General features: G+C 33.4%; 1 protein-coding gene and 1 non-coding gene across 2 annotated transcripts; one reads left to right on the top strand and one right to left on the bottom strand.

The window, feature by feature from the left end:
* The first annotated feature begins 2,041 nt into the window (after positions 1–2,041).
* On the top strand, positions 2,042–2,128 carry Phum_PHUM433320. The gene has a single exon (XR_009833533.1). It is a non-coding gene; the product is annotated as a microRNA, putative (microRNA).
* A 1,252-nt stretch (positions 2,129–3,380) lies between these two features.
* Positions 3,381–12,102, bottom strand: Phum_PHUM433310 (uncharacterized protein; the record flags this gene model as incomplete). Its single annotated transcript, XM_002429403.1, has 13 exons — positions 3,381–3,601; positions 3,679–3,850; positions 3,943–4,806; positions 4,903–5,869; positions 6,041–6,256; positions 6,380–6,721; positions 6,807–7,113; positions 7,747–8,166; positions 8,234–8,443; positions 8,515–10,047; positions 10,241–10,684; positions 10,785–11,822; positions 11,925–12,102. The coding sequence occupies 13 exons, from the start codon at positions 12,100–12,102 to the stop codon at positions 3,381–3,383; spliced, it is 6,912 nt and encodes a 2,303-aa protein (XP_002429448.1).
* Between the last annotated feature and the right edge of the window lie 677 nt (positions 12,103–12,779).

The following is a 12,779-nucleotide window of genomic DNA, read 5'->3' as shown; positions in this document are numbered from 1 at the left end:
CGTTCGTACGTACGTACAAAATAAAATAAATAAATGAAATTTTTTTTTTTTTTGTGTTACTGTTGTTTTTTGGTGATCGACTTGAACAGAAAGTGAAATTCGGGTATCGCACGCACGCACGCACGCACGCACACGCACGCACACGCACATACACGCGAGCGGCAAACGAAACAGACGAAATTTTCCAGAATTCCAGAGCGATTCTCACACGCCAACATCATGATAATGCAAAAGGTAAATAAAAACATATTTTTCATCATATACGATTAATAATCATTATTATTATTATTATTTCGACACGTGATAATAAAATTATTATTATTATTATTATTATTATTATTTTAAACGTCAATCGATCGATACCTACGAAATCCGTACTAACGATCGATACCATCGATCGTGTCGTTGACCTTTTTAAAAAATTAAATTTTCCTTTTGTAAAATTAAAATGACGTCATCAATAATGACGATTTAAAGAAAAAAAAAAAAAATAATAATAATAATAATGATTTTTGGGTTTAAGACCGCAGACACCGTAATTAATTATTACAACACAACGTACTGTGTTGATAATGATGATGATATTTAATTACCGGTAGAAAAAAAAGGCGTTCCACGTTATTATTATTATTTTTTCCCTCCCCCCCCCAAAAAAAAAAATGTATCACTCGAGAGAGCGAAACGTTTAACCGAAATTTTATTACCGTAAAAAATTATTTATAAATAATAATAATAATTCGTTAACGCATGAGTTAATTCATGACGTCGTAAGTAATAATAATAATAATTATATTAAAGGCGGTAAGAAAAAAATTGTCGGAGATTTTTCTTTTCCCGGGGGGAGGAGGGAAGGAAAGGGGAGGGAGGGAGGAGGGAAAGAAACGAAAAAAAAACTCCACCCACGCGATTCATCTTCTCCAGTTGTTAATACGTAAGTCATGATGATTTAAATTTCGTGTGTTCAGTACGGTGGAAAAGAAAACCGCGCCCTCATACACTTAATAATAATAATAATAATAATTTTTTGAAAATAATTCCCGAGGAAAAATCATCATCATTATTATTATTATTATTTATTGATAACCTTTTAACGCGACAGGAATAAAAAAAAAAACAGAAGGAGATTAAAATTTCGTTAACATTTTAATAATAATAATAATAATATTTTAAGAATTTCCGAAAGTTCTGGAAAGAATTTATTTATTTAAACTATTTACTACTCTATGACGCGATCATCACTACTCTATGACGTGAACTTTTTTTTTTTTTTTTTTGCGTTTCCTATGCTAACTAAACGATGAAAAAAATCGATCGATTGATCGAAACTCAACGGAAACTTCGTTCCAGATCGTTGTTATTATTATTATTATTATTATTATTATTATTACTAATCACAAACGAAACGAAAAAATTTTCTAATCGTTACATGCGTGAGTGCGTGCGCGTGCGCGTCGACAGAGTTCGATATACGAAATATTCTACGAAAAAAAAAAAAAAATTTTTTATTTATTTTATTTATTTATCAATCTGTAACAGCAGACGCTTTTTTTTTAAATTAATTAGTCGGCCATTTTGTTGTGGGGGGGAGGGCGGGAATAAGAAAAATTTAATTAATTAATTAATTAATTAAAATTTGGAGTTAGCGAGACGTCGTGACGTATGTCAAAATGAAATTTTTTTTTCCCCTTCCCCTCTCCTCTCCTACCCCTCGGAACCTTACTTAGGAAGTAATAATAATAATAATAATAATAATAATAATTTTAAAAGAAAGTTAATTATTGGTTATGATGCTGTTGTTGGTACTACTGCTACTCCTGGCAAAGAGTAATGAAATTTGGGTATGAAAAATACTTTTTGACGATCCCTCGTCAATCAATATTAATCAGTGTGGTCGTTCTGCTAGTATGGCCTTGCATCTAGTAAACAATCTATCAGCTTTTCATTATGGGTCAAATTTTTTAAATAAAAGTCACCAACATTCAAAAAAAAAAAAAAATGGTCTCTAATGTGAATTGTAATGATGATGATGATGATACAATTGAAAATCTATTTCACTTCTAAGTACTAGTGCCGCAGGAGTTTATATTGAAACCTCCTGCTGCTCGGGTGCTTATCACTGAATAGATTCAATCAACGAATAATCAATCAATGACTACTCACCGAACTCTGGATGAATTTTCTTCTGTTGCCTTCCCTTGACTCCCATTATTATTATTATCATTAGCTTTTTAGCTTTTTTTAAGCTTTTTATTTGTTTTGGTTTTTTTGTTTTTTTTTTTTAGTTTTTTAGGTTTTCAGGTTTACACGTGCAGCATCCTGGAGACAAAAAAATAAAATAAAATAAAAATAAATTTTTAAATTCATTAATGAAGGTAAGTCAATAATAATAATAATGATGTTAATGATAAATAATAATAATAATAATATTTAAATTCGTACATGTATATTATTAAAAAATTTTTACAAAAAATTTCTAATAATAACTCATCATTACCTCGTAATAACAAACGTGAGTAATAATCGTAATAATAATAATAATAATTATGATGATGATGATGATGATGATGACGGTTGCGATGACGTAGACGACGATAATACTTATTATTATTATTATTACATAAAGTTTTTCTTTTTTCTTTTTTTCCACTAATCCCTTACAAAAATCATTCGAAAAAATGATCACTTTGTAAAAACAGTGATGATGATGATGATGATGATAATAATAATAATAAAGACAAGTTTTAAAAGTAAAAAAAAAAAAAAAAAAAAAAAAAATTATCCGATTTGACCTTTGACGTGACTTATTCGAATAGACGTTTTAATTATGAGGTCACTCATGAAAATTCTACTAAGGACCATTTTCGAAAAAAAGAGAGAGGGGGGGGCAGAGGGGGGAGATTAAAATCTCGGTGACGCTGTCGGCAAAATTTTCTTTTATAAGGCACTTTAGTAGTAGTAATAACGTGTGATTGATTAATTATTATCATCATTATCATAACAATTTTTTCATTTTTATGACGTTTCGCAATTTCACAACCAAAAAAAAAAAATCAATTTCCTTTCCCCTTCCCCTTCCCCTCCCCCCTCTCCTCCTCCCCTGGAACTAATCCGTTCCAGATTTCAATTTCTATATAATTTTTCAACTGTTATAAAATCATTGTTGTTAATGTTTGTTTAATAATAAAACGCCCTCGTTTGTCGCGTTTGTCGCGTTGTACGCCCGCGAATCGCGTAAATGTGACATAAGAACCCACGTGATGAATACAAACAAACAAACGATGTGTGTTTTGTCCACTCGACGACAAACGTTTAAAAAAAAAAAGTTCTAGAACGAACAACCAAGAGAGAGAGAGAGAGAGAGAGAGTGAACGTTTAAAATTTTATATTGTGGATAAAACGGAAATGCTATTAGATAAATTTACATGACCTTTGAGAGCTTTCTGCTGCAATTTTTTAGCAAATATGTCCGCTATGAGTTTATTCGTTTTGTATTCGTCCTTTTTCTTCTTGTCTTCTATTTTTCCCGTCACTTCCGGAAGGTGACGATACTTTTTCATCGTTTGCTCTTTCATTTGCGACGTCGTGAATATGCGTTTCGTTCCTGATCATCATAAAAAAAAAAAAAATTGTAATATACAACCTAATCAATCAATCAATCAATCAATCGTTTCAACTCACCGCTACCGTGAACGTTTGACGAATCCACTTTACTGCATTGATTAATTAAATTAATAAGACATTCCATTTTGTTGTTGTGCCTTTTTATTCTGTTTCTCGCTCTTTCCGTTATTATCCGTCGTCTGTTTTCTGCGCTGTTGCAAAAATCCGGACGGTTGCTCTCTAAATATTCCTAAAAATACAAAAAATCATTTACGAAAAAATCCATTCTCGCGATGGGGGGAGGGGGAAGGAGAGAAAAACACCCTGTGACCTCGCGGTTACCTTTAGAGAAGGTTGATGAACTTTTTTCTTTTTCTTTTTTTCTCCTTCTTCTTTTTTCAATTCGGATTTCGTCTTGTATTCTCTCTTGTCGTAATTATAATAATCGCAATCGCAACAGGAACAATCGTACATTTTCGAACCGGGTTTTTCAAACGTTGATTCCGAACCGTGACCGACGAATTGCGGGTACGACGACGAATCGCAACTTTTCAATTTGTCATTGTAAAATTCTAAATTTTTCCCACTCCTCTCGCTTTCCTTTGAATTTTTACCCAAATAAATGCAATCCTCGGTCAATTTTTTGTCCACGTATGTGTCGTCGTAATCCCTGCAAGGCACCGTATCGAAACTTTCCCTTTTTGAATTTTGCGAGTAGTATGAGTCACGTGACGCATCAAAATACGAATCCGATTTCAAACGATCCAAACGATTATTGCTTTTAAGGGATGAATTTTTAGCGTCGCGAGAATAAACATCAGCGATGACTTGAATGTCGTCGCAAGAATTTCTCTGGAAATTTCCATCGACGCTTTTGTCGACGGCGGTGGCATCGTCGTACTCGTCGTCGTCGTCGTCGTCGTCGTCCTCGTTCTCGACGACGTCCAAATCCGTTTTCTTACTCCGACTTTCGAGTTTTTCACATTTTATCTTTTTCTTACTTTCTTCCATTATTTGATTTTTACATTCTTCTGTTATTTTCCGACATATTCGTCCCAAACATTCTTCGCAAAAATTACACGCGTCCGATTTATTAGCCTTCGATGACGTCTGCTTACTCGATCTACTTCCGGACGATTGTTTTAAACGATTACCGTAGATTTTGGCGTGACCTGCTTTTTTCACAGGCACCGTCACCGTGATAACCTATTGGAAAACAAAAATTAATAGATTATTTACACGCACACGCACACGCACACACACACACACACACACATTATTCCGATTTTTGGGTGAGGTTACCTCTAACGATTTTCTCCTTTCCATCGTCGAGTCGTTATCATCGATCATTTCCGTTTCTTCTATTTTTAAAAAATAATGTCTCGGATGATCGCTTCCGCTTGATCTTTTCTCCTTTTTTTCACATCGACAACAATTTCCCATCGCGGACGTGTTGACTCCGATTTCGTGTTTTAAAACTTTTTCGCTTTTTCTCACTTCCGGTTCCTCGTAAGACTCCCATTTATTTCTTCGGTCGGCATAAGAATTGTTGTCTCGTTCCTGTTTCGAGCACGGGGAGTAAGATCCCGTCCGAATTATTTTTTCGCACGGATTGTATGAATCGGACCTCGTTTTTCCGCTCAACATCGTCTCCCGCGGAAATTTTTCCAAAACGGGAGATTTGTACTCCGACGAATTCCTCATTTCGACGGCAGTCTTCACTTCCGCCGGATAAACGATTTCCCGTTTTTTTTTAATTATTTCCAAATCGTTGACGACGTTTTCTTTTTTCTCCACGACTTCATCCGTTTGACAAATTTGATTTTCCTTTCGTCTTTCCTTTTCCGACGGGATTTTTCCTTTTTCGACGACGTCCGAAACGTTACATTCCATTCCGTGTACTTTGACGACGGGACACGTGCACCGTTTTGGTGTTTTTCTTTCCTCGCGGTGACTCCCGTCGGTCGTTTTAGAATAATTCATGTACGAAATGTCTTCGCACCGATTGTTGCATATAAATTTTGCAGATTTTTTCACGTCGATCGACGTTCCATCTTGTTCCTCGCTCATCAAACAACACCCACAATTCGGTGCGGTTTTTTTTTTGGGAAAATTGGGAAACGTGGAATAGGGAGGGGTTTTGCAGGGGCAATCGTGCCACCTCGATTGATTGTTCATCTTTGAAAAATTATCCAAGTTTACGAAATCCGTGACGGTGGATTTCATTCCCGTTTTCGATTCGACGGATATTTTTTCAGGTTCATCGAAACTATCGAAACACAATTTGAGACTTTTTTTTCTATCGAATGATGATGACATGTTGTTGTTGTTGTTGTTGTTGTGGGTTCTGTATCGTTCCGGACCGGCGGGCGGTTGAGATGCATCCGTTTTATCCGATTGGCTTAAATTCAAACAAACGCAATTCTTTTGACAACAATACCTGCATTGTTTCGGAGATGGAAAATTCATTTGAACGGATGTCGATGGATAATTATCCGCGTTTCTTCTTACGCTCGGATATTGAGTCGTCACATCCGTTTGATGTTCTCTACCGTACCAGTAGGGTTGTTTCGATTTCGCGTCCGTCGCTTCCGAACCCGACATTATCGTCGTGACGTTTCTGTGTAGAGAACAACGATTTTCGCGATTGTAAATGCTATATTTATCGCTGTTGCTGCTGCTGTTGCTGCTGTTGCAAAAAAAAAAATTTTTTTTTTACACTTTATTGTTATTCGAGAGGTAAGTTCGAAAAAAAAAAAAAAACTGAATTTTCACTCACCATTCCTTACGCATATCCGTATCTTTTAACGAAACCTGAACGTTGACGGGAAGCAAAACGACTTTTCTCAATCCTCCTCTCAAAGACACGGTCATACCGTATTTGACATTTTCTTCGAAATTCGGTTCGTTTTTAATTAACTCGTATTCTTGCGGCACCGACTCCGAATTTTTATCCATGGCCGAAGAATTTTTCGATTGTGGAGGAAACATTTTCGATAAGTTCAAATGATTTTTATCATAGTTTTTCGATGATGAATTTATTGATAATAGAGTGAGATTCGAACGTCTTTTTCTTCGACCCGTAGAAGAAGAAGAAGAATTATTTTGCTTTTCGAGAAGCCTGTGAGGGGAAAAAAAAAAAAAAAACAATTTCAACCGTCGAAACCACAAAAAAAAAAAAAGGAAAGAAAATGTTTCTCACTCACTCTCTTAATATTTTCAAATGACAAATTTCTTTTTCAATCCACTTGATTTGATTTTCTTTATCGTTTGTTGTTATTTTTTTATTTTCCGATAATTTTTTTTTTTCTCCTTTATATTTTCCGACGGTCGAAAAACCCGAAGATTTATCATCTGTTTGACAACACGGTACTGACGTATCATCATTATCATCATCATCATCATCACGTCTTTCCTTTTCAATTTTCTTTTTCTCATTTTCCTTCTCATTAAATTCTCTTTCATTTTCACCAATCACGACGATTTTTTCCGTTTCCACATAATCTTTCGATTCTAAAAATCAAAAAAAAAAAAAAACACTTTTTTATTCCACTTCGGTACCTTAACCGCAAACCTGGTAAAAACCTGTACATTCAATTTAAACAACCTTCACCGTATTAAAATTTACATACAAATTTGACTCGAACATTCAATTATTCTTTCTTCTTCTATTATTCACTCTATTTAATAATTTTTTCAAGGTCTCAAATAATAATAATAATAATAATAATAATCCAAAGAATTTTGACCTTTTAACAATTCATTTTATTAATGAATCCTTCTTTCAAATAATAAATAATAAATTTCCGACATATTTTTATAACTTTTATATTTTTTTAAATTCGCACATAAAAAAAGAACAGAACAGAACAATCGTCACATAATATTCAATTTGTGACAAAAAAAAAAAAAAAGAAAAATTTTAGCAATGAAATCATTCAACCGTAAAATTCCCTCCTTTTCCCTTTTTTTTTTTTTCGGGAAAATTTTTTTTCACGGTTGAATAATATTAATAATAAATAATAATGAAAACATAAAAGCTAAACATTATATTTATTATATTTCGCGACTCCCATTTTATTATTATTATTATTATTATTCAGCCTTCGGAGAATGAAAAAAAAAAAAACAAACAAACATGTCTACCTATATCGTCAACGCCATCTCCGCAATTTTTTTGTTTTTTTTTTTCTCTTCCGTTTATATTAACCAAAAGAGTTTGGGCAACTTTTTGTATTTGTTCATCTTTTTCTTTCAATTTTGTCACGACGATATTTAACATCGTCAAATTTTCATCCAAATTTTTGAGGGGAAAGGAGGATTCGCCGCATAAAACGTCATCATTCAAATTGTCTAACACCAAAGTTTTTCTACCTTCTGAATTATTATCATCATCATCGTTTCCGTTTCCGTTTCCGTCGTCATCTTCAAACAATCGATCCGTCGATTCTTCTCGTGTTACGTCATCCGACGACGACGTCAATTCCGATGTCGGAATTGTATTTTTTTCCCCATCCTTCGGGATTTTCTTCCCAATCCCGTTCCCGTTCCTTTCGTAAACGTGTCCTAAAATGAAAAATATTGTCTTCTCTCTCTCTCTCTCCCTCTTTTTTCAAGAAGTTTTAATAATTACCCGGAAGATACTCGAAACTCGTCGTTCTACCCACGACGTTTGTAACGTGTTGATTATTCCCTTCCGGCACGGGTACCCAACTGTTAGCAGTCTGAGTTGTACTCCCTGGGGAACTTTGACCCGTTTCGTAGTCTCCTTCTCGATTTGTACCTTTCGAAACGTTTAAATCATCTTTGTCTGCCATATTATCTTCTTTCTCTATTGTTTTCCCTTAAAAATTTTAAGAAAAAAAGGCATTAGTGAGTATCGCGGTACGATTAGCAAATTTTAAACTCGCTCACCTTCTGAACTGCTACTCGTGTCATGACTTTTTCCTTCTTCTTCGTTATTTTTACCATCACCATCATCATCCCTTGACGATGATGGTAAACTATACTGACACCCAACGGTGACGGATATTTTTTTTTTTTTTTTATCATCATCATCATCATCATCCGACGTGGTTTTAGATATCATTACTTTTCTTTTTTCTATTTCCACGAGTTGACTTTGAAAATATTTTTCTTGTATTAGATTTTTATCGATGCTATCGTAGTAGTGTTCTTTGAGTATTTCGCTCGTCAACGATTTCAGGGAAAGAATCCTGTCGGATCCCGTCGAACTCGTTTCCGTATTTTTTCTATTTTTACTTTTCACGTAAAATTCCGAATCGCTTCCGATTTGATTTTTCGTTGATATTTGTGACGTTTTTGTAAGTTCGGAACCGCTCAAATTTTTCTGCTTCGTGGAATTTTCCGCTTTTCTTTCAACCATTGCCACATTTTCCTTGTTTTCGACGCTCCTAATATTTTCTTTACAATCATCCGTCCCGACGATCGATTTTTTACCATTTTTAACCATTTTGTCTTTTTCCCTTTTCCCATTCGAATCCGTCGATTCGGGAGATGCCATTTTTTTACTTCCCATCTTCCTTTTTTGTATAAAATCTCTACCGCATGTTTCGATGGGTTTTATTTGTAGAGGAGAATGATAATTAGGCAAAGAATTGATCGGCCCCCCAAAATATTGAGTGCTTTTTTCATTCTGACTCTCTCTAATATTAATCCTTTCCTTCGGATGAGCCAATTCTCTGGGTAACGATGAATTTATACCGAAAGCTTGAATGTTTTTCGAACTGTGACCGCCGTTCGAGTGCTCTGCTTTCCTTTTCTTTTTTTCTTCTTCCTCTTCGGCACGAGTAATGGATTTCGAATCTTTACGAATTGTGGATTTTCGAGATGAAAAAGCTTGAACGCCGACCGATTCCATTTCGAATCCGTTCGTTTGCACCACTTGACTTTTATACTTAGTTTCATCGTTTTGTAAAACCGTATTACCCGAACTCGAAGACCCGGAAATCGGTCTTTTCGTCACCGCCGGCTCTCCTCCGCCATCATCTTTTTTCAAAACGGGTAAATTTTCTTTCAGTACTTTAAACCCTTGATCTACAATTATTTCTTCGACCTCTCGACTTTGTTCCAATTCTTCCATTTCCGGTTTCGATTCATTTTTTTGACGAATTTTTTTTTTTGCCACGCCCATTTTCGATGTGGGTTGTTTACCCGGCGATTGAATCCTGGCAATATCCTTTAAATGAACTCCGTAACTGGTATTCCTTTGATGATCCTTTATTTTATTCTTCAACCTCTTGACCTTTTGAGATATTTTGGATGATCTTACTTTTGTCTGAGTCATACAAGATGATTCAGGAATGATTTTAAAATCGTGGTTGTTTTCATCATCGAATAAGGTATTCACACTGATACCTTTATCAACCGATTCGACTGGAGCCGAATTACTTAGTCTTTTAGAATTTTCACCCGATTTTTTCACATCTAAAAAATACAAAACTTAAAATTAGCAAAACGTTAAATAAAAACTCTTGAAGAATTATTTTTCGTTTGTTTAATTGTCGAAATGTCGAGCGACATTTTAAAATTGAACAAACAACAAAATAAACACACTTGTTGATTCATTCATTGCCCTTAGATTCTAGAAAAAAAATAAAAAAATTATTTTCGAACTCACCGTCTAAAGTTTTCGACAAATTTTCACATTTTCTTTTCGAATCATTTTTCATTTTTTCGAAATTTAAATTTCTTATGACTAAATTTGTTTTTTTTTCCTTCAATTGATTTTCTTTCGAAGATTGATTGATTCGATTTTCTTGATTGATTTTCGAAGATTTTAAAATAACGTTTTTAGAATTATCATTCGGCGATGAATAATTTTCTATAATTTTCTTTTCGAAAATAACATTTTTCTCCTCAATGTCTCCATCACTGCTCAGTCCCTTTAAAACGATTTTTTCTATCGTGCTTAAATTTTCTTTAGATAAATCTAAATTCAAATACCCGACGTCTGCTCCACTATCCCATTCTAATTTTTTACTACTCGCTCCCGGAGACATTCCCAATGGATTCGATGCTAACGAATCGTTTTCTTGAGTCGATAACGAAGGATAATCTTGTCCTTGTGAAACCGATTTTGACAAATCTAAAAAAAAGAAAAATTATTGTATTTATGTAAACTTAAAAACATAAATTTATAAATGAAGAACGAAAAAACAAACCGTAGCCATTATTTTTTAATGATGAATCCCTTCCTGATTCACTTCTATTCTGTGAATCATCCTTATAAGTAAAAGTTTGTGAATATCCTGATTTGTTTTTCGAATGATTACTTCCGATTAAATCAAACTGAACCATTTTTCCAGAAGTTTTACTTTCTTCTGATGAATTTCCAGGAATGGATTTATCATAACCCTCGGGAAAGGTTGTTATTTCCTTTTTTAACTGATTACAATTTTCAATTAACTTTGTGCTGTATTCACTCATAGTTTTTTTATCCATAACATCGAAATTATCTTTAAAATTTTGCATAATTAAAATTCCACCATTGTGATATATTTTAATATCTTGAACACTGTCTCCTGATGATGTACTTTGTTTATCACCACTTTCAGTATCTAATTTTTTCAATATCCCACTAGGTTTTTCATATGATGCCTCATATTTATCATCATCAAAACTCGATTTCCAATCGTCGAATGTTTTCGGGTAACAAGATTTAGACAAACTATCGACAGAACCATAAATTTTATAAGGTTCATAATCGTAATACCTTCTCGACATACCTCTACAATAAAAACTTTTCCCAGGTAGGGGTTTTAAAAACAAATCATTTGTCGCAGGTTTTATTATTTCTTTGCTGCTGCTAAAATCATAATAATGTGTGAACCTTCTCCTTCTTCTTTCAGGAAAAATTAAACTTGGCTCAGATTTTGAATTTAGTCTATCTGAGAAAGGTGTGCTGCTTGCCAAAGGTTCACTTTTTATCTTTCGAACTTCTTTTATATGATCTGAAAACTTTTCAAAATGTTCCATAGTATTTTTAATTTCACTTATGAGACTTGTATCTCTATAACTGGATGAATCAGGATTTTTATAAATACTAGAACCTGATTCATGTGCCGATAATGGATCAGAAGGAGTGCTGTATTTAGAAACGCTCGAATCTGTAGATTTAACTTTTTTGATTGTTGTTTTGTTAGGCTTTTCAGTCTCTTGGTTTGGTTCATATGTTAAAGACTTTTGCAATTTGTAATCATCTGGAAAATTTAATGTGAGACATAAGAATAAAATCTCATTTAATAAGGAAGTAAACTCACGTTTACCCAAGGAATAATACCACTAATAAAGCCACTACTGACCTGATAACTTGGAATTATATTCATCACTTTTACTAGACTGATTTGTTCTTTCTTGCATTTTATCATCCAGAAAAACTTGTAGATCAGTATCAGGATCCCCCGACACTGATATATTAAAGCCCAACTGAATAACTTTGGCATTCTGTTGCCTCAAATTTTCATTTTCGTTGTTTGACATGTTTAATGACCGTAAAACAACAAGTTCGACATAATAATTAATTCTAATACATGTCAATTATTAAAAACTTTTCACAATGTAAAATATAAAATAATAATTTCTATTCGTGAATAAGCAAATGTTTAAAAAAATTAGAAACGTAAATTTAAAAAAGTAAAAAAAAACAAACAAAAAAAAGAAATTTTTTTTTTTTTTTCTCTCTCACAAAATAAAAAGTTTACTTTATAAAGTATTTAGGGAAGAAAAACAATAACAACATCCGAGTTATTCACTGTACCTAGATTTTGTCACATTTAAAACTTCCAAATATCCATTTCCAGAAGAATAATTCTCATTTTAAAATAAAATTCCGTAAATGTAAGATGACAATTTTCAAATGTTAGATTCATATTGATAACTCAAGCCAAAAATTAATTATTACAACGGACTTTACTAGAATTTCGTGTCGTTAAGTTAAAAAGCCTTCGCTATTCACAATTTTTCATAAAAAAAAAAAAAGCTTTTTGTCTTATCACGGAGGCTTTGTCCTAGTTCACCTCATGGCCGCAACTGTAATAAAAACATGAAGTATTGACGATTGCTTGTGTAAAAAAGTTTGTTGTAGTTTAAACTTCTTTTTCGCAATCATTTGTAAGAAAAATTATCATTTATAATTTTCCTTTGCATAAATATTTACG

Source organism: Pediculus humanus, genomic scaffold (assembly GCF_000006295.1).
Source record: "Pediculus humanus corporis 1103172108202 genomic scaffold, whole genome shotgun sequence".
NCBI classification, from domain to species: domain Eukaryota; kingdom Metazoa; phylum Arthropoda; class Insecta; order Psocodea; family Pediculidae; genus Pediculus; species Pediculus humanus.
Note: the sequence above shows the minus strand (reverse complement) of the source record. Positions and strands in the feature narration are given on the sequence as shown.